Below are 25,170 nucleotides of genomic sequence, written 5' to 3' on the forward strand. Positions count from 1 at the left end.
TAATTGGTGTGTAAAATATAACTTGCTCAGTATAAACTTACTTGTCTTACTGTATAAAAGCAATTTATACAGTCTTGCTTATGCAATATTGCTTAAACATAAAACTTCATGTTCCCACACACAATAGAGTTAATAAATGCATTAAGAGAGACCAGTTTTCGTCTACTAGATGTGGTTTTATTTCCGCTTACAGTACATTCTACAGATGCACGTGTGTTACATTACCTTGAAACAACATGGTCATTTTAATGTCGCCTCTTAAAAACGATATATTGGTCCTAAAAATATAGAAAGGAACAAATTTAAAGTCACAAAAACTGTACATTATTAAAAATTCACTAGACACCACATTTGGTTGAGTTTTCTAGTACTGTCTTCAGGTTTTACCGTCTGTAAAAAAAGAGAAGCAGACATGTCCCTTTTTGTACGATGAGGAACACAGAGTGAAAGACGCGCTGCCTACCGCGCAGACCGACTTCAGTGTATGCAAATGAACATGAATAGTGTGCTCTACTGCGCTCCTCTACTCAGTGCACGAAGAAAAATTGTGTGTGTGTGTGTGTGTGTCGGGGGGTTTCTTATGCATCAGTTACACCAGCAATGATGCAAGGCATTTTCATTTGAGAAAGCAGGGATAATGTCAAAAGACGAGTGTAAAAAAACGAAAAACAAACAAAAAGTCCTTTTTAAGGGAGTTGGTCCAGGTTCAAACGCGCACACACACACACATATATATATATATCTTTAAAACACATAAAACAGTCTAAACATCTGAGGATGTGGCGGTTTCAGAAACCTGCGTTCGTGAAAAACCGAGAGCAAACCAGGTCAATCATACTTGAAGAGACAAGCGAAGATCTTGTTCCGGTGAGAAATAAGTGTCGCTAAACAAAACTATACTGCCATAAGTACGCACATATCCTTTCCATATAAACCAATATCAATACAGTCTAAAGTTTTTAAAGGTTTTTTTTTTTCTTTTTTTTTTCCCCACAGACAATAGTCATACACCGAGCAAAAGCTTTGAAAACGGCTATCTAGCTAGCAGAGCTTAAAAACAAGTAGGTTAAAACCGGCCTTTCGCTGCGTCGCTTCTGCCGTTACATCAGATTTCCTCACGAATGAACACTGATTTATTTCTGGGTTTTTGGGGGGGGGGGAGGTTGGGGTCGTGGCAGAAAAGAATACCCTAGTTAAAGATGGCAACCCTCCGGGTTTGTAAGACCAATACTCTACAAGCGAAAGACGTGATGAGTTACACGTGATATAGTATGTTTACTGGCCATTTCATGAGTCACCTATACATCTCTCTACGACGTGGTCTGTACAGATTCACTACAGTCTATTGCTATTAAATAATCCCGACTATTTTTTTTCTTCTGTCTTTAAGTGTATATATAGCATATAATAAAAATATACTGAGGAAATTGCTTCTAGTCTCGAAAGCACGTTACATTTTCGATCAAAGGGACACGGGTGGTCCGCGATCTATACATTATGGAGCGGAAGGCTTCGCGTAAAACGGTCGAGAGAGTGAGGAGGTCCTGATAGAGGTGTGTCTGCGACACGTGACATCAAGTGTGACCCGATCAAGTCCTGAAGAAGTACTTCCACTCGGACGAAGCTGAATAAAGAGGAGACGTTTATACGCCGTAACACCAGGTGATGAAAGAAATGCTTTAACCTTATCAAGGCGGGTGAGGGGGGAGGACAAACAGATACTTGTAAAACCAACGGAACAAATCTATACATATATCTACAGGTGTATGCATACAGAGGGCCGGAGGACTGCTCTCCAGACAGAGTTTTTAGTAGTAACGAGGGGCGTGGCATTCGAGCGCTTTCCTCCCTCCCATGCAGCAGAGGGCAGCGTCTCTATTTGTCCTTGTTCTCGTAAAACTCCACCCAGCGGCTCTCGAAGAAGCGGCGCATGGCGTGGCCGGCCTTGCCCACCTCCGACGTGTCCTCGTTGAAGAGCTCGCAGTTGTTGAAGACCAGCTGAGCGTCGGCGGCAAACTCCTCACAGCTGCAGTACCTGAGACAAACCAAAGATGCGGGTTCTTCAACGTTTGTCTTTCAGTGTTGGTTTTGAAACCGTTTTCAGGTTGAAACAGAAGATGGGTACAAAAAGTATAAATCTCAATTCTATATTTACAAGAGTTTAGATGTTACTAAAAATATAGAAGTATATATAACATATATATACATATTATACACACACACACACACACACACACATATATATACATGCATATATATACACACATATACAAACACACACACACACTATACACTTTGTAGTGTGGTGTGCACTTCTGTAATATTGAGACGAGTCTCTATCCAGGCACACTGTCTCTTACCCTCCCTGCAGAAGTCTTTCCCTCATAGTGAGGAAGTCCATGGGGTTTTTGATGATACGTCGGTAGCCAGGCACCAGGCGAGGATTGACCGGCTCCAGGAAAGGCCAGGCGTCGGAGTGAGCCTCCATTTCCATCAGAATGATCCTACGGCACATCAAAGAGCTCGCTAATTAATTGTTCCACGACACCCACTAATTATTCCACGTAGTGAATTAATTTAGACATTAGAGAGATGCCACAAAAATGCATTTCAAATCACGGGAACAGATGGTTCTGTATCGCGTCTGTTTATTTTTCATTTTAAGGTACGAAGTGCCACTTAAAAATAACCCGAAATAATAAAAGCTCTCAGTATTCTGAGAGGCCTGCAGACTGACTCGCAGTAGGTGAGGTCAGGCTGGTTTCGTGTGGCCATCCGTCTGCGTTTGGAGGGCGAGATGCTCGTCCCACTCGAGGAAGCTGCAGCGTCTTTCTGTCGTGTGGTCATGCCTCGTCTGTACCCATCATCCTCGTCTGAGCTATCCTCTGCCAGACGCCTTTTCTGCACCTTTGACCTCTTCCGCGATGAGCGCTGTGATCTCGGAGATTCGCCGTTTTCCTGCAAAATTCGGGTTTCTTAGTTCTTCTTATAAAACACAGGCAAAGGAAAATATACAATGCAAACAATATGACATGAATGAGACGGGGACCAGAAACGTTACCGTGGCGACGCAGGTGGGACAGAACCAGTCGCCTTCTGGCACCTGCAGGACCTTGGGCCTCAGGCAGAACATGTGACAGCCACGATCACAGCCGTCACACAAGAGCAGGTACTCATCATCGTCACCCTTACGACACACCTGACACGTCTGTGGACACACCAGCACAGATTAGACTAAACTAGAGCGCAATGGTTTTCATAATGCATGACATCATGAAACGAGTCACATTTTCAGCATGGGGACATGGCAACCCATCAAAATAAAAGTTCAGTTTCACCCGAAGAAATTGTAACAAACATATTATTATTATTATTAATATTACACGTAAACGTACATTTAATGCTATAATAACAAATACATTTGTTAAAACTTGTTTTAAAAATAATCAAAATTAACATTAAGCCTCTGTTGTCAAGCACTTCATTTGGCAAATTGCACACTTTTAGTATGCATTTCTTTTTTTTATATTCGTCATCCTTTCCCATCAAAATCCTCACTATGAACATGAAAATGCAGAAAATCAAATGTAAAAAAAATATTTCTTGTTTTTTATGAAACTTTTGAGGCAGCATGTAAATGTAACTCATAACATGAGGTCATATTTATCTGTCAGTCTCAGACTGGATGGCATTTTGAGTTAATTTAAAGGCTAATTCACATTTTTTGTTTGTATGAAGGCTAAGTGGAAATAAAAACTGAACATTAATTTATCTTTTTATAAGAAGACGTTTCACTGAATTTATTTTTCAGAAGTTTGTAGGCACAGACATATTTTGTGCGTGTTTTTTTATTGTTTATATTGATATCAGAATTCTATCATATTGACTAACTTCAGAAATATATTACGATAACAATTTTAGCCATACTGTTTTTAAAATAAAAACAGCACAGGCTCTGAAGCATAGCGAACGTGTGTGTGTGTGTGTGTGTGTGCGCGCGCGCTCTCACCACTTTGATGACGGATCTTTCCCAGGCGATGGCTTTCTCCAGCTGCAGCAGGCAGAGAGAGAGTTGAGACGCACTGCGACAGCGGTCCAGGGCCTGCCGCCACGTCCTCATCCTGGGCGTGATCTCACTTTCCAGGCTAGAGACAAACAAAGATGACGGGTATGACATAACGCACTGTAGAATTGGGAACGATTATTTCTTTTGATGAAGGCTGAAAAATATGATTGCTGTGGGTAGCTGAAAAAAGCCCACCTGACAGCATCTAGTGGGACCTCCTCTCCGCCGGGAGGAGGGGTGAGAGGTGCCAGGCGCACCACCTCGGACAGGTTCCACAGCGGCTCCTTCAGGTAACGCCGCTCGATGTTTCGCTCCAGATTGGTCAAGCGGAGGACGGCCAGGTCCAGGGGGTTGCTGGGGACCCGCAGGAGGTCGGACCATTCCTTCTTGGTCTTGACTATCCAGTCGTCCTTGGGGTCCACCTCGTGCTCGTAATACTGCAGGTCATCCCGCGTGGAGTCCGCCTCGGGAGGGGTGTACATCTGAAACCAGAGAAAAGTCCAACGTGAACATTACTACAGTTCTCAGGTCAATAACTAAGGTAAGATATATAGATATATATAAAACCTTAATACTCATAATTTACAGTGACGCTTTACATTGAGGTATCATTTGTTAACATTAGTTGATGTATTAACTAACATGTTCAACCAGTGAACAATACATTACAGTACTGTTAATCTTTGAACAATGAATGGATCTTCATGAGCTAACATGAACATTGTTTAGTCATGTTAGCTCAAAGTGCATTAATGTTAACAAACTTGTGGTTTTAATAAAGCATTAGTTCATGTTAACTAATGAACCTTATTTGTAAAGTCCTACCCAATTTACTTCAAATTAAAGCACTCTGATCAATTCATTAGGTGCCACATTCATAATGCGTGCCGTAACTCATACAGTTTCCTCTACTTATCAGTATTAACGGTCTCAAAACTGAGCGCTTGAGTGTGTGGTTTGCACTACCTGAAACTGAGAGCTTGATGACTCCTGACTAGCCTCACTTTCGCTCTCCGAACTGGGAAATTTGTCCACCTGGAGAGAAAGATTGTGAGTGCAAAGAGCGCACACAGTGCCACCCTGTGGTGCTGCACGGAGCAGGACTGTGAGCGTTTGGAAAGGTTTTCTTTACCTTGAGCTGAAGGTCCGCTCCGACCACCCTCTGCTCCAGATCCTCCACACACTGGAGAACACTGACGTCTAACTGCAGGGCTCTCTCCTGCTCGCTCCACGCCTGTTTAGACGCCTCCAGCAGGGCATGGCCGTCCTCCACCGTCATCTGGAAGATGGGATCTGGGAGGAAACAATGAAAAACTAAAACACGCCGCCGTCAAGTAAAGCCTGCAGTGGGTCTGTATGAGCTGCTGCTGCTCACCGGTGACGGGCCGAGTGCAGACCTCAGACATATACTCCACGTGTTTGGTGAGGTGCTTGTGGAGCACTTTCTCGCGGATGCCTCGAGGGTGGAGGGCGCTCAGGATGGCTGTCAGCTCCTCCGGTTCTTTGATCCACCACCAGCCCTTCACCATTTCTGCAGGACAGAAAGACATTACACCGATGAACGCTGCTCTGCTGGAAACCAAGATGTTTAGGACGCGATTCAAGACACACAAATTACATTTTTCTTGGCGCGTAAACAATATTTACACATGCAAATGAAGTAATGAATACTACAAAATAAATATTTTCACATTTTCTGCATTGTACCAGTTGAGCATCACATAAAACATTTATTCTTACCAGCTCAAGGTTAAAAGATTTTGAAGAAATAAACCAGTGCAGTCATTTAAATAGAAATTAACATTTCAAACTGGTAGTGATTTGGAATAAAAGTATTCTATGATATGTTTATTTTTGTTGCATTATTTTTAAGAAATAATATATAATTTTAGACATTATTATTCAGCAATGTGTTAGTATTTTTTTTTTACCACAATTTTTTAAAAATTAGTTAATTTTTTTATTTTAAGTTTTCATTTAATTCAGTGTTTTGTAAATATATCCTTTCTATGTGCTTTTGACAATGTTAATTGTTTATTTATTTTATTGTATTTTTATAAACCAATGACAAAACATTGCATAAATGTTCTCAATACAATAATAACTTATTATTCAAATATTATTTTGACAAATAATCCTTTAATATCTAACTATGTTAAGTTATGGATTCCCAAATGTGATGTTTTTGTATGATGACAGCACTCACCCAACGGAATAGGCTTCACCACCAGCTGAGTGAAGTACTTCAGTTCAACCTCCTGGAAGAGATTGGAGGGAGGTCTTCCGCGCCTCTTTGCCGCGCTGGAGCGAGCGTGAGCCCGGGACGGCCCGCTGCTTCTCCTGCGCCTCCTCCCGGCCCTGGGAGCCGGAGTGGAGCACACTTTAGGAAGAGGAAGAGGAAGAGGAGGAGGAGCTTCTGTCTGCATCTGCGGTAAGGACAAAGGGAAACGATCAGAGGGATAAGTATTTGGCTATCAGAACATACAAAAGTGTTTTGATATTATTAGGGATGTCAGTTTAACATGTTAACTTAACTAAAAAAAAATTACGTGATTAAAATGCCCTAATTTTCAAGATACTGAGATCCCACCAGCAGCTAGAGCAGTAGTACACAAGTCCCAAATATGAAGAGTGCTACTGTGATTTTATAAAACAGATCAGTAAATAACGATGATAACAAAAAATTGTCTGTTTTTCCTCAGTTCCGCCAAACATATTTTCACCCATAAAGCCACAGCAGAACTGCATCTGAGTGGTGTTTATGATCTGAATGAGTCCACATTTTGAATCAATGATTCAAAGAGCCATTCATCAAGAGTTGGCTTCATTCCTGAACTAATCAGCCGTTTAAACAATTCAAATAAAAACATTTAGTGTATAATTTACATTTAAATTAAACAACAACAACAAAAAAAAATTAAAAGGATAGTTCACCAAATTCTTTTAAAATGATGTCATCATTTACTCAAACCTGAATAACTTCCTTTCTTTTGTCCCTTTCTTTTTGTTGGTAAAAAAAAGCTGTTTTGGTTATCAATGACTTCCATTTATGTTAGGCCGTATTGATAGCCAGGTATATATATAACTGAAGGGTGAACCTGTTCTGGTGGAGGCTGTGGTGGAGCCGGAGCGAGCGGGTCACTGTCGAGGGGTGCAGGAGTGTCTTCGGTGGGGGATGGACCAGGCTCGGGTGTGTTCTCACACGGCTGGGAGATGGACGTCTCATCGCACGGCTCTTTAGGAAGCAGATTGAACCACTGGCCTCGTTTCTCCGCCTGCTCCCTCATGCTGTCCTCCGGCTGGCTGTTGTCCTCGCCCTGACCGGCTCCGGAGACGATCAGCGCACTGCTGCCGGCCTCTGCGTCCGGCGGCGACTCGAGGGGCGTCTGGAACGCGGGCCGAGCGGGGTCCAGCACAGGAGCGCCGAGAGCCGAATCCTCGGCTGCTGATCTGCTGCTGCGGCGCCGGCGCCGGTTCTTGGCGGTGCGCAGGTGGAGCTCCACCTCGGGTTTGATCTTGCGTGGGCGTCCCCGTCCTCGAGGGCTGCTCATCAGAGAGGCCTCGCCGGGCAGAGGGTCTGCTTCTGTGGGGGACAGCTGGGACCCTCGAGGCGAAGAGGGCAGAGATGGAGCGTATGCCGGAGAGAGGGGAGGCTCAGCTTTGACCTCCGTCTTCACCGGAGTTATGACCTTCACGTAAGTCACAGGTTCATCGCTGACTGTCACTTCATCTGAGGCTGATCACAAGGGAGGAGGAGCTGCTCGTTAATATAGGTAGGGCAGCACAATGACAATAATATCTGAGAGCCGTACAATATTGTAATTTACAAATATTTTACAGTGAAATAGTAATTTTCTTTTTTTTTTTTTTTGATTTGTATTTAGTACTGTGTCACAACTAATTATTTATTAGACACCACAGCAAACTTGGATTTTAAAAAAAAAAAATTTTTTTAAGAAAATTACAAAAATGGGCAAATTATGCCGCCATACCAACAAGTAGAGATTTTTTTTATTGCAATTGAAACAATAATATTTTTAGAATTTTAATTGGTTTTTACTCATTGGATTTTTTTTTTTTTTCCAAAATTGTACAGCTTTACTAACAAGACTGCCACAAAATAAAATTTAAAATTAAATGTAGGAATCATTAAGCGCAAGATCTGATTCCAATGATCGCAAATGTTTGAATGGCTCTTTTTAATGCTTTGTCCTGCATATGATTTTATAATAGACAGGACCAAATATATTTCAAAATCATTGTGAGACAAGAATCCTGATAGTCCAGATTGTCTATGTGACGTTACATCAAGTACAGACTCTGAGGAGGATCATCAAGGCCTAAATCTAAAGTGTGAGAGACAGCAGACTAACTGCATGCTGGGAGCTTCCACTCACCCAGGATATCCTCGGCTCCCTCCACGAGGACACATCCCATATAAGGCAGCAGCAAGTACCTGCGGCGGTAGCGATCCTGCCCCAGAGACACGGCCCGCATGGAATGAGACGACTGCTGCAGCTTCTTACGGAAAAACACCTGCCGCTGTGAGACAGAAGAAAGCGTTGTTGCTCAACAGAACGAGCAGAACAGGTTTGAAACGAATGACGTTTGTTTAACATGATTCTAAAAACCTTTCGAAACTGTATTTTATAAAGTGTTAACCAAAGGAAAATAAATTGAATGCTTAATTGATTAAACTATTCCAGAATCAAAAAGGTTTATATATATATATATATATATATATATATATATATATATATATATATATATATATATATATATATATATGTATGGACATTGAAAAATCAGTGCACATGGCAAATATTAAACAATTAGGTGTGTGTAAAGGTTTAATTTTGAAACCTTTTAAACAAAAAAAAATATTTTTTTTCTATCAGATGACATTTTGTAGATCTATAAATAAAAATAGATATTTTACCTTGGTCAATTTATCAATCTGCCGCTCCAGCTCAGCAACACTGCAGGTATTGGGACTCTCAATCTGTGAGAAAACAAATATTAACAATATTAATGTAACAACACAGTTAAACCAGTGAACCCCTTTCAACAAACATTAATTCTTCAAGCAAGCAGACATTTATTATTAAGCAGCACACTTTCATGTTCGCCTGTCTCCGGTGTTGGTTAATGGTACCACAACATTCAGATAAACTAAATTTTCCTTCTAAATGTTTTTAGATTTATTACAATTTTTACATGATGATTTAATTAATTATATGCTTTTCATTACTTTACGAACCCCCTGCAGTTCCCTCAAGAATATCAGTTTGGAAAACCCTCAATTAAGCTCTGAAACTCACACGAGAGCTTATATAAAATCACATTTGGAGGTCAAAGGCAGTCAAGACGGCTCTCACTCAGGAAATGTTGAGTAGGTGGCTGTTCTTTATTAATTACATGATTTCACATCTTCAGAATAGCTGTTTTTAGAACGCTGCGTCTCTTTTATGAAGCTAATTCTGAATCTGACACACAGCTTTACTGTGTGGCTATGAATATAGCATTAAAGTACCCCTATCATAGATTTCATGCAGTGTGCATCACAGCTCTAAGTGACTGAAAACATCCTGCAAAGTTTTAAATCTGAAGGTGCACTATGTATAATGTAGCAATGCACGGTTTTGGATTTTTATATCCCCGATATTTCTTGACTCATTTTGGCCAACACCGATATATTTCCTTCCATTTATAAATTGTAAGCTAAATATTTTTCATTTTGGTTACTTTTTAACAAAAAAAAACTTATTTGTAGGAATTAAATAAACAGTAATGGAGTTTTTTGACATTATATTGAAGCTTTAAAACATGTTTAAAAACATAAAACAATGAATAAGAGCCTCACTGCTGACGTGATCTACACACTAGCACACACTGAGCACATGTGAGTTAAAGTATCTTTTATCGGTAAGACGTATCGGCACAATTTATCATATCGATATTTATATTTAAAGCCATAATCGGCTGATTCTGATATCAGTCCGATAATTAGGCACTCCCAAATCTGAACCTTTCGTTAGGTGCACTTTAAAGCTCAGGTCTGTCAGGGGTCCTGTACCTCGGTGTGTTTGGGTTCCTCTTTGGCTTTGCGGCGGCTCCCTCTCTCCAGCACACAGCTCTCCTCGATGCTCTCCTCCTCAGCCACTCCAACGCGAGCACTGCGCCGGCGCTCCTCGAAGCACAGCTCCTCCTCCGGACGGCCCGTCTTACGCATCAGCGCAGCCTTCAGTCTGCTCACACACAATCACGAGAAAGATGAAGCCGGCACAGAAGAGCGTGGTGTTTTAGGTCATATTCAATATCTGAAATAAGCATTGCTGTCTTTATTTGAATAAAATATGACTCCCATTGCACAAATACTTGACCATTTGCTGAATGCGCGTCGGTTACTGTTCCCTTTTTATTCTTATTTCGAGCAATTTCTTTACTTGTGAGAAATGCTATAAAAATAAGAAGCAAGAAAAAAGAAACAGGGGTCTTACTTGCGTAGTTTGCCTTCTATAATCCACTTGTTTTTCCTGTAGGTTGCCATATTCTCTAGTGTGTTATCAATCTCCCTGCAGAAGCAGAACGGTTGGAAAACGAAAACCATGATTACAAATGCAGATCTAACAAAACTCTTTTAAAACACAATAATATGATTTGAACTCCTGCTGACCTGGTGATTATGTTGCTGGCATTGAGCTCCTCCACCAGGAAGGCCAGTATGGAGGCTTTGACGTCGGGTTTGAGGGTCTGGAAGCTCTTTGTACGGAGGCTGTTACACACCTCCAACTCAAAGCCATGGGCTTCCAGAAAGATCCGCAGCACCTCAGATACTGTGCTGTAGCTCAGCTCCAGATCCACCAGCTTCTCCCCCAGGATCTTCACAGACTGAGTCAGGAAAAGAGAAACAAACCAACCTTCCTCAACGACCAATCACGGGCCTTTAATTTAGAGTCAAACCTATCCTACATTACTTCCCAATGAACATTCAGCGTCAATACGTAAATATTTTATAGTCTTGAAGTTAAGTTTAATGTGCTGTGGATATAGTTTCTTCTTGGTTTTTAAGGCTGCTTTCCATTAATGTTTAGTTATTTTAATAATTTTATATTAAGTTCAAAAGACAAACCTGGTAATATGAGGGCAGCCCAGGATCGTGCAGAGCGGCCTCCACCAGTTTAATGAGCAGATCCAGGAGCTCGCCTTGGCTCTTCTCCATGCCGAGGAGCCCTTCCTGCAGGGTGCTCAGGCTGGGGATATCCTTGGGCACCTGGAGCCCCAGAATCTTCCCGTAGCCATGCAGGAACTCAACCACCCTTAAACAATTGGAGAAGGCCAAACCCGAAAGCACCAGCCCTGGTATCCGTGTCAGTTGTGGGAGGGGCTACAGAGGGAGAGAGACGGCTCAATGAGTAATGAAATAAAAACCATCCCAAATATGACAACTTTAATTACCCAACATTCAGCGACACATTCAGAGACAAACAGTAGACTCAAAGCATCAAAGTATTACGAACTGTATTTATTATTGGTGTGTATCAACTAGCAATGTGCGTCGATTCTGAAGTATTTATATATCAATACTGATGCGAGTATCTAAATGATCAATCCTCAAATTAACCTGTGATTAAAAAATACATGCATATACATTACCTGAATTGGATGAATAACCAATGCTAATGAAACATTTTGTAGTATATTACTTAAATAGAACGGGAAAAGTTCATATTGATCATGATATGTTGTGTAATGTTAATATAGATCATGCAACTTCAGTTTGAAAATTTCATTTCATCATTATTATTATCATATTATATTCTTGTAGATGTAGGTGCACGCTAATCACGTCTTATTTAGTGTGGGAAGACAAATCACATGACATGAATGCACCATGTTGCTCTGGACATGACACTGTGTTAAAAAACACTAGACATTGTTTGGATGAATATAACACATTTTTGGTGATTTGGTACTTCAACTGGAAAAATTAACCCATTTGGCCTTCGAAGTAAACTTATGGCCAAGTGAGGAAACGTGTGTATAGGGCTGTCTCCATTGATTATTTTGGTAATGGAGTGATTAAATAAATTTTTTAATATATAGGCATCACTTTCAAACGTAGAACTGAGGGTTTGAGCTTTAGGAATCACGATGAACAGCTAGCATTATGAGAAAGGGACTGACATATCCCCCTGCTTGCGTAGGTACCTTGTAAATCTGATTAAATAGTGCACATTGAGTTCCCAGATTAACGGTATAATAAACACAAAACTCACAACGTTTTGCAGAAAATGGAGTTTGCGCTGAGCTGCATATACTTGAACTACACTCGTTAAACACGCATTAATAGTTTTAAACGGGTTTAACATCATGCAGACTTGAAGAGTGGTGTAATAAAGGCATTGCATATATTTTTTATCCATGGATCAATGCACCACTTTTAGTATTTTGTCAGTTACTCATGCGCAAAGTGCTATTGCTTTAACGGAGCACTTGATTCAAGGATTTGTGACAGCCCTACTTGTGTAGTTTGTGTGAATCAGCCTCACCGTGTGGTCGGGGAGACACATGTCCTCTGCAGGCTTCTTCATCTCTTCTAAGAGCATCTGCTGTCTCTTCCTCTCCTCCATCCGTCTCTGAGCCTGTGCTCTCCGCTCCGCCTGCCTCTTCGCGGCCAGAGCAGCCTGTGCTTCGGCCTCTGCTTGAGCCTGGGCTTTGGCTAGAGCCTTGGCTTTACTGCGGGCACGGGCCACTTTCTTGATGGGACTGGCCTTCTCCAGGTCCAGCGCCTCTGCTGCGAGTGGTGCTGGGACCTTCTTCCTGCGGCCGGGCTTCTTGGGTCCCTCTGCGGCTAAGAGAGGGCTTTCAGATGCCTGGCTCTGAGTCTGAGACTGGTCTTCAACACCCTGTTCCTGCTCTTTGGCTTTCTCCAGCTGCACAAACACATCAGAAAACACAGCCAGAGCTCAGAACAATGGGAGTTACAGCTATTAAACTAAAAATATGTGTAGTCCTCTAACCCAAAATATTTTAAAAATTACTTAAATTAATAATTAAAACTAAATGTCATCATTCCAATAACTGATGTTTTTATAACATGAATTTACATTACTTTTGTAGCTTTCGACTACACGTTTTTTAGATTATTTTTTACTTGCAAATAGCCATTTCTGGCCACTTATATTAAAACAACATGAAACGTTTTAAATTCCATGACTTTTCCAGGTGTATGTATAAAACATAAGAGTTAAAATTCCAGAATGTTTAAGAGCACAAAACTCTGGTTGTTTAATATAAATGGTTAAATAAAAATAATTGTTAAAAGATAAAATTAAAGTAAAGGATTGCAGCTTGAATCTTGATTTTTTGCTGGTTTAAATGTTTCTTTTAACATGTAAACATTTTTTTCATGTCAAAAAAAAAGGAAAAAGGTTTTTCTAACTTAAATTTTATTTAAATTAGTGCTGTCAAATGATTAATCACATCCAAAATAAAATGCATTTACTTAACATGAGCTTACCGTTTATACTTATGTAAATATAAATACACACCCACGCATTATACATGTTTTCATATAATAAATATGAATATTTATATATACTTTTCATACAATATTTTCAAAAAATATGCTGTATGCACATAAATATAAACAGTACACACTGATATATTATGTGAACAAAAACGTATTTTGGATGGAATTAATCACAACTAATCGTTTGACAGCACTAATTTTAAGACATCTTTCTGATTTTTTCAGGTTTTTTCATCACCACGAACCCTGTTATTAAGGGCTAAACATATCTGAAGACATGGAGTTTCTTACTTTGGCTTTCCGTTTTTCCTGCCGGATCTTTTTATTCTTGGCGTCCTCCTTTCGTTTCATTCTCGCCTGCGTGACAAAAATCAGATGATCAGCTGGTCCCCAAAACACAGCCTCTGTATTACACAACATGTCAGCTCACCTTTCTCTTCATTTTCTTCTTGATCTTAATCAGTTTTTCTTTTTCTTCCTCTGTGAGATCCTCTGTAAAACGACAAACGTATACTATGCTCATTATCTCTCACGTAAAAAAACCCCCCAGAAACCACAAAAAGTGGTATTTCTGCCACAAGCACATTTTTAATAATGCACCCGGCTCTGAATGTTCAGACTCACCCTTCGCCTCCAGTCTCTTCAGCAGCCTGGCGTCTACTTTGCTGAGCAGATCCTCCATCTTGGGCTTTGGAGGGCGGCCTGGGCGTCTGCCTTGGGCTCCTCTGGCTCGGCGGCCCCGGGAACGAGGCTCTTTGTCTGGATTCGGTGGACGACCACGTCTGCCTGTTATAGCCATGATCATGGAGGGCACTTCCTCATTGGCGAGGAGGAACCAGTTCATACCCTGTAACAAATCAAAAAGCAATGAGATGCCTTGCGACAGTGTAACGCTCCCGAATCGTGTTGGCGGACGTCTTTATGCGCACCTCAGGGGTTTCCCGCTCCTCATAGAAATCACCCACTGGCATGCGTGGACTGAAGCTGAAGTGCTCTCTCGAAACGCCCTGGAGAGCATCCTGATGTCTTTTCAGATACTGGAGAACGAAGGGAAGCAAAATGCAACTGGATGAAGACGAGGCTTTTTAATCCCCTGTGCAGATCAGGTTACGGTGGCATTGTGGGTAACCGCTGGTGTGCAAGTCTCACAGATCTCACCTTGATGACCTCGGGGAACTGCTTCATCCTCCGGCCGCAGGGGCTGTAGTACCACGTCTCTCCTTTCAGGCGGTCCTCCAGCCTCCGGACTCGAATCTCTCGCCTCCAGCTGGCTCGTGGGAAACACAGCACGTGAGACAGGACATTTACATCACATTTAGAGCGCTTTCAAACTGCTGGGTAAGTGAGGTAGAGTCACAAATGTTCACGCTGAAAAATAAATGTCAGCCACGTTTGCACACTTTCGTCTGTAGCATGCATTAAGGTGTTTTGACAATTCAGAGCCACCACAAAAATCCAGAATGGCGACTCTTATAATTATAAATATTACTTTGCATGAGCATATTACAGATCCCTAAAAACCCTCTACCTAAACAACTATGTTACTATCAATAAGAAGCAAATTAGGAGTTAGAGGGAAAACTTTGAAATAATAGTGAATAGATATTCGCTAATCTAAAAAAGAATAATAGCCTGTTATCACGGCTAAGCAGTGCAAGCGCTTCATTAGATATGTGCAAACGGAAAAGAAAATGTAATTAGGAGTAGACTGCTGTAATTTATTATTGTTATTTATTTTATTTATTTTTGTTTTACAAATTTAAGGTCATGAAATTCATCATCAATCACTTTTATGGCTATTGATAGGTTTTAGGAGTGCATATTTCATTTCCCTCATCTGTTTGATTAAGTAGCCGGAAGTAGTAAATATATTTCAAAATAAGAGTCCTGGTGGGGTCCTTGTTTATAATTAAAAGCCCTGCATTAGGCAACATTCCAACGTTTTTTTTGTTATTATTGCTTTTTTGGTTACACACACAATGTCTAGCATTTCATTCAATGTTTGAAGTGTTTAATAAATATAGTTTGAAGCCCAAAAAAAAAAAAAAAAGTATTTTTGTATTTAAATAAATTAAATGTTTTTCTTAGTAGAATAGTAAAAACAATTTTCATTGCACCCCTACAGCTTTTTTCGAATTAGGAGCACAAGGTCTCCTTGGGACTAGTGAAGCATCAAGACCAGGCTATCGGCGCTTTAGATAGAGGACTGCTCACCCATGCTGCAAAGGAAATTGGACTTGCTCTTCAGTTGCAATCCGACGCCTTGGGGTATCACCTGAGACACAAACAACATTTTAATCTACCTTAACCTTAAGTGCCAGAAGTATGCATATAAAAAGAGACCGAACACTCAAGAACAAAGAGCAAATTTCAAACATGCAGGTACCTGCTGCTGAGCTGTTATCATCATCATCTTCTTCAGTTTTTCCTTCGGAGATCTCTTTGGCTGGTTTGGGAAGCTTTGCCTCATTCACCCCTTCTTTCATCTTGCGCTTCCAGATCTTCTTGGGTCGGACTATAGGGCTCTCGCTATTGGTCAGGCTTAAGTCATGGACGAAGGTCACTGGATCAACTAAAAGGTGAGGCGGGGCAACTGAAGGAGTTGAGGTATCAGTTGGGACGCCCTCCTGTTCTTTTACCTCTTTAACGATTTTTCTCTTCTTCACTGCAGTCGGTGAATTATCGTCCGTTTTCTTTCTTCTTCTTCTAACCTTTTCTGGTTTTGGGCCGTCAGATGTTAACTTTCGCTTCTTGATTTTGGAATCAGGAGAGCCAACTGGAAACAAATGAGCAAATTAAGACAGCATTAATCATTTAGTCCATCGGATTCATTGAAGTGAATGACTGTCTTTAAAAAAGAAATCAATTCTGTAACTATGCAAGCATGATCATAAAACCGAGCAAAGCATTTACTCTCAGCGGTAACAACTGTTGTCTTTGGGGTTTTAGGCTTCCGTGGCTTTTTTGTTGGCATGGCGATAAGGGTTTCAGACATGTGTGTGGTCGTCCCTTCAAGAGAGCCGCTTACGACCGCTTGCAGCGCTTTAACTGTCATTACAGAGAGCGCAGATCTTCTGTCACCTCCTGAAGTATCAGGTCCATTCTCTTTGCCAAGAATATGATCACCTATGGGGAATAAAATGTGCTTTCTTTAAACAAAAGATGTCAACAATTAAAATTAAGTTTTGATATATATTATAATAGGAAATTTATATATATTTAAAATAGGAAATAATTGCTACAAATATACCCATGCGATTTATGACTGGTTTTGTGGTCAAGGGTAACATACTGTATATTTAATTTGAAAAATTAAATTTATAATTATTGCATAAATATTAATTGGTACTTTAATATTCTCTCAAAATGCAAAAATTAAAAAATTATTAAATATATAACATATTTTCCTGAAAAGGTTTTAAATGAATCAAAAACACTAATAATTTAACTGTTAAATGCAATCTTCAGTAAATGACCATCGATTGGTTTGTTTATTAATCCATTACTAGCGCATTGGAAATCTCACCTTTGAGAGAGTGTGTAGAGGCATTAATCGATGCGGAGAGCAGGGAGGAGCTGTTTTGTGAGGTGTCGTTTAAAGACGAATCATCCAGTAGAGACATGTTATCTTTGAGGGACGCTTCCTCGGTGGAGCTGGTAGAGGTCATGGAGCTGTTCAAGTTTTCTTCTTCACAAGAAGTTTCCTGCAAGTCCCTGGAGTCATCAATCATGGATCCTTCTGTAAACTTTGACTGGTCTCCAGTCTGGGAAAGACTATAAGAATTATCAAAAGTGTCCATCATTGAACTCCCATCCTCAGCTCTTGAGCTTTCAAGGTAGGTTGACTCAGCCAAGGACGGGTAGTCCAGTGACGTGTCAGTGCTAAAAGAATCATTTAAAGTCTCGCTTTCTCCTTTCCTCGGGGCAGCCTGATCTCTGATACTATTAGAGTCCTTTCTGCCAACGGCCATAGTGTCTCTTTCAGGTTCCTTTGGAACAACGAAAGCCGGTTCAAGGTTTCGACCATGAACTTGCAGCTTACGCATCTCAGCTTGAGCCTCATTGCTGGAGGTGCCCGCTACGACTCCAACTTTACTCTGGGAACCACAGGCCTCGTGTTTAGCATGAATCAGACCGGAGTGCGATTCCCCAAAGCTGTGCCGTAATACACCATGAGAACTCATCTGCCCTGGACTGTGAGAAGTAACATCTACATTTGCCATCATCTCCGAATGCTGAGCTGCAGAACCGACGAGGGAACGAGATAGATTTGGAGCAGCAGAAACATTGAGACTTGCTGAAGACGCCTGAGAAGAATAGCTAACAACAGGAGGTGGCGCAGATGAAGCCAAAGCGGCAACTTGAGGAGAACCGGCCGCCACAGACGGAAGTGCAGAGACTGCGGGGAGAGAGACGTTATCGGCAACAGATGTTGGAGTCGAGGAAGCAGCGGGATGTTTAGGACTCTGGCCAGTAAGAGGTGATGCCTCTTGGGGTCCTTTAAGTGGTGCCAACGCAGGAGGAGAGGAGACAACAGACGGAGATGCAGCTAAAGACAGAGGCGTTGGAGAGACCTGCGGACTTTTTGAGCCCTGGGCCTCCACCAGAGGCTGCGCAGCAGGCACCGTCGGAGGATGCATCAAGGTCTTTGAAGAAAACGCCACAGGCTGGTTGTTCGAAACAACAGGTGGAGCTCTGGAGCTCCGAGGAGAAGACATTGATGGTGGTGTTCCTTCAGCTGATGGAGGTGCAGAGAATCCAGGTCTTGGTGGAGTAAGAGGAGAGGGTGGAGTCACCGACGCATTCGCCCCGGCGCCCGAAGCTGTAGACAATGCAAACGCTGAAGATGAAGGAGAATGTGAATCCTGCCCAGAGAGTGTTCTCCGAGGCGGACTGGATAGTGGTGGAGGAGGTCCAGAGACAGGGGAAGAACTAAGCTCTTTTGTGGCAGCTCCCGTCTCCTGCACACTCTGGTTATAATCGGGGCCAGAGGGCTTTACAGGAAAACTCTCAGTTTTGGGCAAACGTTGTGGGACAGAGCTTCTCTCCACTCCATTGAAGCCTTTATCAGACTCATTCATAGGAACTACAGAAAAACACACACACACACACACAAGAAAAAAAAAAGAAACAGCAGTTAGCGACACACATAAAAACATATCAACACTGTTCAGACTTGTTGCAAAAATCCATATTCATTTGTACTTGATTTAAAAAAAAAAAAAAACTGGATTTTTAGGTCAGATCTGGCCTACAATGTAGTGCACTACACTGTTAATGTGCAGGCAATTAGAGTTCACACTTGATTTGTCATGTGCAATAGATAGTGAGTGTAAAGGAGTGAATTCGGTGCACATGCTATGTAATGAAATAAGCCGTGTATAATGAGTGAGTGTACAGGCCAAAAAAAAAAAAATCAACATGTGTCAATGTGGAAAATACAGTAAAACCTCTGATGGTGTCGTCTCATGCTCCTCTGAGCAATCTGAATACAGCGTGAGTAAAGTCAAAGTAGAGCAAAAAGAATTAAGACACAGACATTTGATCTTCGATGAAAAGCAGTTCATCTGGCGTGCAGTTTTAGATGATTGAGGGAGAATGTGGTTGGAAAAGAGAACTGGGGCAAGATATCACCTGTTTAAGGACTGTTTTTCAGTTTTAATCACTTCCTAATCCAAAAAGTCAACTAGAATTGGTAAAAACACGTTTGACTGGCCTATAGTTACTTTTGTCAGAGGACAGAATACTACTGTTGGTGATATTAAAAGCCATTCAGGAAGTGCATGGCACCACCTAAGTACAGGAAATCAGAACATGCATGATAAAACACGCTGCCATTCTTGTAATCGTACTACTTATAGTATGACTGCCAAAGATTACATATTGTTTCCATAAAGCTATCTGCAAACAAGTGAAACAATCTTGCTTTGAAATGCTTAAAAAAAAAAAACACAAGCTGACTATGCAGCTGGTCTTATGTGCATACCAAAATGGTTTATTAATTTAGTTCAAAGGAGATCTAAATGACAATATAGTATGATATGATACGATATAATAATATGATACAAGTATAAAATAAGTATGCATAGATCTGGCTTTCTTTAAGAGGGAAGAAAAAAATGTGAGCCGCTAGAGCAGTGGTTCCCAACCTTTTCTTGTTTGAGGCACCCTTGGAAAGCCTTTCAAAAGTTCCCGGCACCCTTATAAGGAAATAGATATTTAAAATCTCCGTAGCTTTTTTATTATTATTTATTTATTTGTTTCATTTCGAGAGTTTGCATGCAACAACACCTTATACCTAGTCCTAGATGATATGAGAATACTGTTTACACTGATTCTGCCTTAATAAAAAAAATTTTGTTGAAATTTTGGCGGCACCCTCAAAAGATCTCACGGCACCCCTTAGTGCCGCGGCACACCGGTTGGGAACCACTGCGCTAGAGGGAAGTTACATAGCGTACATACCTATTTAATAGGAAAATTAAAAATTAAAACAGATTTGAGATTCTAAAAATAACTAAATTAATATAAAACTCATGGTTTTTTTTAACAGCTTTACAAATCAACTGTACAAAACCTGTACTTAATGTGTGCACATTTATATATAAATAAACAATATACACACATTATGTAAACAAAAACTTTTATTTTGGATGTAATTAGAATTTATTTACAAAAGAAACACTGCATAAAACTTCTAAACCATAAAAACCCTATTTCCTGTTGGGTCTGAGACCTGTTTGTGGCAGTAGCTCACCTTGCGTCTCCCTGCTCTTAGGCGAACCGCTATCAAGCACGGCAGAAGGGGTCCTCAACGGGACCGGAACCTGATGGGGACTGCTTCTGCCTCCTCCACTGGCCACGTGATGGTGCTGAGGACTTCCTCGTGGAGGCGAAAAGCTCTGCGCAGCAGGTGGTATCATCTGAGCCTGTGCTTGAGACTGAGTTGGGGCCTGTGGTTGGGACTGGTGTGATGGATGCTGGTAATACGGCATTCCATTAGGCATCACACCATAATGCTGCTGCTGCTGGTGTTGAGGAGGGTGGTGGTGTGAATGGTGTTGGAGATGCGCCGTTGCAGACTGGTGCTGCAAGGCCGGAGGCTGCTGGTGATGCTGGGACGCTGGGATCCCCTGGCTGGGATACGTCCCAAACATGCCGTGAGAGTTATATCCGATGGGCATCGAAGATCCCCCCTGCTGTGGCTGCTGCCCAGGATTTCCCCTGCCCCAAAACTGCGTCCCCGCACCCGGAGGCTGCCGCGACGGCCCCATACTGCCATTGACTTGGTACGGTCCGTGGCCCTGGAAGTGGTGCTGAGGCTGCTGTGGTTGTATCCCACCCTGGGAGCCGGGTTTCTGGTGCAACCCGTGGGGCGGGACGGGCCCCATCGCCGGGTTGTACTGAGACTGGCCCCACAGATACTCAAACCCCATGCTGCCTGGGAGGTGATGGTTGCTCATGTGAGGATAAGAGGAAGAGGGAGGGTGGGCGCCTGGCTGGCTGCTCCCACCTGCAGTAGTGATGCCGTTCACATTCATTTCGCCATTCAGATCTGTGTGACGACCAAAGACAGTTGAAAAACACAGCATTAAAGGGACGGTTCAAAAATTGTCATTAATGCATCACCCTGATGTCCACGATGATGAACCACTGACTCACATGGACTATTTTAACCATGTCCTTACTACCTTTCTGGGCCCTGATCACGGTTATTGCTGTCTACGGAGGGTCGGTTTCATCAAAAATATCTTAATTTGTGTTTAGAAGATGAATGAAGGTCTTATGGGTTTGGAATGACATGAAGGAGAGTCATTTTCGGGTGAACTATCCCTTTAAGGGCTTAAAATTCACCATGTTTTTGGATTTATAACTACAAAAAAAAAAAAAGAAAAAAAAAGAAAGGAATTTGCAATAGAAGACTCACTTTTCCCTTGCTGGGGGAAGCTCATGGAGGACCCGTTAGTATAGAGAGAATCTCCTGAGGAATGCTTCAGTCCTGAGTTAGCTGACACAGAAGAGTGAGGCCCGTAGTTGAAATGGTTATTTGCTTCCATCTGGCGGAAGAATAAAAAAAAATATGAATGATACAAAGCATAGTTTTAGTATTTAAATACTTATGCCACGTTCTCATGCACAAATTTAAATTTGCCAACCATTGTCTGACTTCCCTTAAAAGTCTGAATGTGTGAAGTGTCCACCTCATATTTGTTTTTAATTAACTTAATGCACTTATTATTTAAATGTTCAGTGAGAACAATAATCACACCACTAAAACTACAAAATGACACAGAGCAGTGCTTAAGGACACATACTGAGGTGCACTTTTTAGATAAATTCAACCAAACTTTTTTTTTTTCCCATGTGAACCGCAGTGTCTACTATAGCGTGTAATTACTGACATTCTGTAAAAATCTCTAACAACCTGAAGCAGCAGTACTGGCTGTGTAAGAAAGTCCAGGGCAGGACTCTCCATTTATCCACCGATGACAGACAGGGTGTGGGATATATTCAAGTAACCTACTTTAATGCCTTTATAAACGCTAGTCTAAAAAAAATGTAAGATTATATATTTTTTTTCTTCAATTTTATACAAAACAACTTGCACCAGTTTATTTATTCGATGGGAATCGAACCTATAACCTTAGTGTGGCTAGGTCCATGCTTTTACAGATTGAACAACTCAATATGTCATTCAGCTGTCAAACCATTAAAAAAAAAAAAAAAAAAAAAAAAAAAAAAAAGTGTATCGGGGACAAACCATTTTTTGGTATAAACGTGACTCAGAAACTGTATAAACTCAGAAAATGTATATAAATTATTTCAAAGAACCTGACTCTTTACTCTTTGTGGTATTCATCTAAAATAACAACTTTTCACGAATACCACAATTACATTTTGAAACAATAGGCAGATCCTTCTCATGTTTCTGTACTAAAAAAATAAAAATACCCTGAAACCAACTCGCACCCAAGCTTAGTACAGACGGAGCGCTGTAGGTTTACGGAGCGCAGAGCTAAAGACAGCGGCTGCGTTTTAAACCCCAGCGACCTGCCTAACTAGATGGCGTTTATCAGCACTGCTGGCGCGTACAGAACGTTCTAATTGTGTTTTCTGCATCTTTGCGGGACACACGGAACGCCCGGAACGCGCCAGCGACGCCCGGAACGCCGCGCAGGTGGCCAGTGAGAGAGAGAGAGAGATAGGTTTGGAGACGCAGCCAGTGAACGCCGCTGTGGCGGACATCACAAATATTGCTCTTCACATCTCAACATAAAATGTCGCAGATAAAGCCGATGAGATGCCCGAGCAATCGCGTTAAATAACACGCATCTCGCGCTCGGATCTCAGGCTGAACGCCAGTTTCAAACTCAACGGCTACACCTGAAACGCGACACGAATCGTCCCTGGACGTTTTTATTTTGTAAAGTCTAATTAAAACGAGCTCGCGCGGATTTACGCGTTTAGAACAAATCCGGCGGCGCTAATTATTTTATGCGTGTCCATCATTAGCCGCACTGCTAACAGTAAACATCAAACTCAAAACTGCGCGATTTCACTCAGAAAGGCCGAGCGGCCGACATAACGCCGCTAAAAAGCAACACACGCAGGGAAAGAGTGGTGTTTAATTAACTGATATTGGGGAAACGTAAATTAAAAAATAAAAAAAACAGAGATGTGGGACTCGGTTAGCATGGATGCTAACCGCTGCACATGACCATGCGCTGCTTCGGGATCTCGCATCACACACACACACACACACACACACACACACACAAATATAATGATATATCCACATTTGACGAAACTTCTCCGACACTAAAAACGCCACAACTCGGGGCGAACCGGCTCGGGTCTGCTCCAACTCGGTTTCTTCGTTCTCCTGAATGTAATTTCACTCTCGTGCGATCCCAAATTAACCCACAAAACGAAGAAAAAGACGCGAGATGCGGCCAAACAACCAGCACAAAAACGAAAACAAAAAGACGCCGCTTTTACGATAAAACACCGCTTTCCTGTTACCGCACATGAACACAAATAAAGAAAACGGGGAGACGTTTCGGCGAGCCGCACAATGAAAACACGGGGATACACAGGCACTTATAAAACGATATTTTGACGCGAAGTTTGATTAAAGTGCTCGGTTTGTATCAGCGGCGATGCCGTGACAAAATGAGGCCTGCGTTCCCGCATCGCCGCCGTTTATGAGCTTTCAGACAACACTCGCAGATTAGCATTAATGTTAATTCAATATTTTGGAGTATGAATGAAATCGGGCTCGAAATCAATTTGACGGCGTTTAATCATCGACGAAAGTGGCGCGAGCGAGAACGGCGGCTCTTATTTACATAACCACGGGCTTTGAGCGTTATTTAAATAATTAAAGACGCTAAACGTACAGATGAAACGGGCTGATTATATAAATACGAGAGGCTTCGCGAGCCGCGCGACGCCAGGGATCGCTTCTGCCGTCTTTAAAGCGCTCCTCCACGCGCGCGACGTTAAAAACACGCCTGCCGTCTCGTCTCGGAAGGTCATCTTTCGGTGATTAATTCGGGTTATTTTCCAGATGCACGCCGAGAGAAAATGAGGCAGCAGCATCATCATCACCCACACAACACCACACTCTCAAAAGTTTCCCCGTATAATGATAATAAAACCGGCCAACCTTGATATCTGCCGACCGCGCGGGAGACCGGGAGCGCGCGCCACGGCGAAGGACCGATGTGGACGAAGAGGGTGCGAGCGATGTAAATAATAAACGGGTGAATCGCTAACCTTTGGGTTTCAGATTTGCAAACATGGCTGGTAATGTTTGAGCGCAGCCATGATCACAGAGGAGAGAAAGAGAGCGAGCCGAAAGAGGAAGTGAATGACGGCTGGGGGAGCCCGCGGCGCTGGGTCTTAACGCCGGCTGGATGCGCCGAGGAGACCGGGGCCCCGGGGCCCCGTGACACCCCCTGAACACGACCGCGGTCCATGAGCTCGAGTCATCACTGAAGGCCGTCCGTGACCCCTGACCACACGCCTCGGACCTGAATGAGAGTCGTTTTGTTTAACCGATCAGCTGAAAGCTAACATTATACATTTTTTGCATGGTTTAAAGAGAGTCAAGATACAGCTATTTGGAAATCTGAGGGTGCAAAAGCAATCTAAATAATGATACAAATCCAAATTAAGTTTTGAGCAATGCATTTCAATATCCTAGTGATTTCTGGCACTAAAGAACAATGAATCATTTTGACCCATGCAGTGTATTTTTGTATATTGCTACATGTATACCCGTGCTGCGCGACCGGTTTGCGTAAAGACTCAAATCTTCACACTTAAATACGCTTTTGAAAAGCGTCATTTGTAATAATGTCAGATTGAAAGGTTTTAGGTCATTGTTTTAGATCATCTTTTGCTTCAGGTAAGTTAAGGTTTGTGAAAGAGCAGCGGACAGCAGAGGGTAAGCAGTTTGGAGAAGGGATGTTTTAAGCACTGAATTGAAACTTTAGCTACGAATGGGTAATTATGAATGTATTTAAATGATGTATCAATAGAAAAGACAATAATTACATTCGGT

The 25,170-nt window shown here is 41.9% G+C and overlaps 1 protein-coding gene across 4 annotated transcripts; it reads right to left on the reverse strand.

The window, feature by feature from the left end:
- Window positions 1-155: 155 nt before the first annotated feature.
- On the reverse strand, window positions 156-24,518 carry baz2a (bromodomain adjacent to zinc finger domain, 2A). Of its 4 annotated transcripts, none has more exons than XM_043224178.1 (30): window positions 24,381-24,518; window positions 21,529-21,658; window positions 20,359-21,156; window positions 17,128-18,687; window positions 16,515-16,727; window positions 15,988-16,377; window positions 15,816-15,876; window positions 14,760-14,868; window positions 14,531-14,638; window positions 14,226-14,448; window positions 14,032-14,093; window positions 13,893-13,958; window positions 12,619-13,002; window positions 11,199-11,453; window positions 10,743-10,957; window positions 10,567-10,641; window positions 10,143-10,314; window positions 9,006-9,068; window positions 8,464-8,608; window positions 7,165-7,802; window positions 6,273-6,492; window positions 5,442-5,597; window positions 5,199-5,359; window positions 5,033-5,101; window positions 4,262-4,548; window positions 4,010-4,145; window positions 3,062-3,208; window positions 2,738-2,958; window positions 2,361-2,504; window positions 156-2,035 (listed from the first exon to the last, which is right to left on the reverse strand). In XM_043224178.1, exons 2-30 carry the CDS (start codon window positions 21,656-21,658, stop codon window positions 1,876-1,878), a joined length of 7,368 nt encoding a protein of 2,455 aa, XP_043080113.1. In that variant the 5' UTR covers window positions 24,381-24,518; the 3' UTR covers window positions 156-1,875. The 4 variants fall into 4 exon arrangements, with proteins under 4 accessions (XP_043080113.1, XP_043080112.1, XP_043080110.1 ...); XM_043224177.1 differs by having other exon boundaries at window positions 24,271-24,471; XM_043224175.1 differs by lacking the exon at window positions 24,381-24,518 and adding an exon at window positions 22,027-22,238.
- Window positions 24,519-25,170: the final 652 nt, after the last annotated feature.

Source organism: Puntigrus tetrazona, chromosome 23, assembly GCF_018831695.1.
Source record: "Puntigrus tetrazona isolate hp1 chromosome 23, ASM1883169v1, whole genome shotgun sequence".
In the NCBI taxonomy this organism is placed as follows: domain Eukaryota; kingdom Metazoa; phylum Chordata; class Actinopteri; order Cypriniformes; family Cyprinidae; genus Puntigrus; species Puntigrus tetrazona.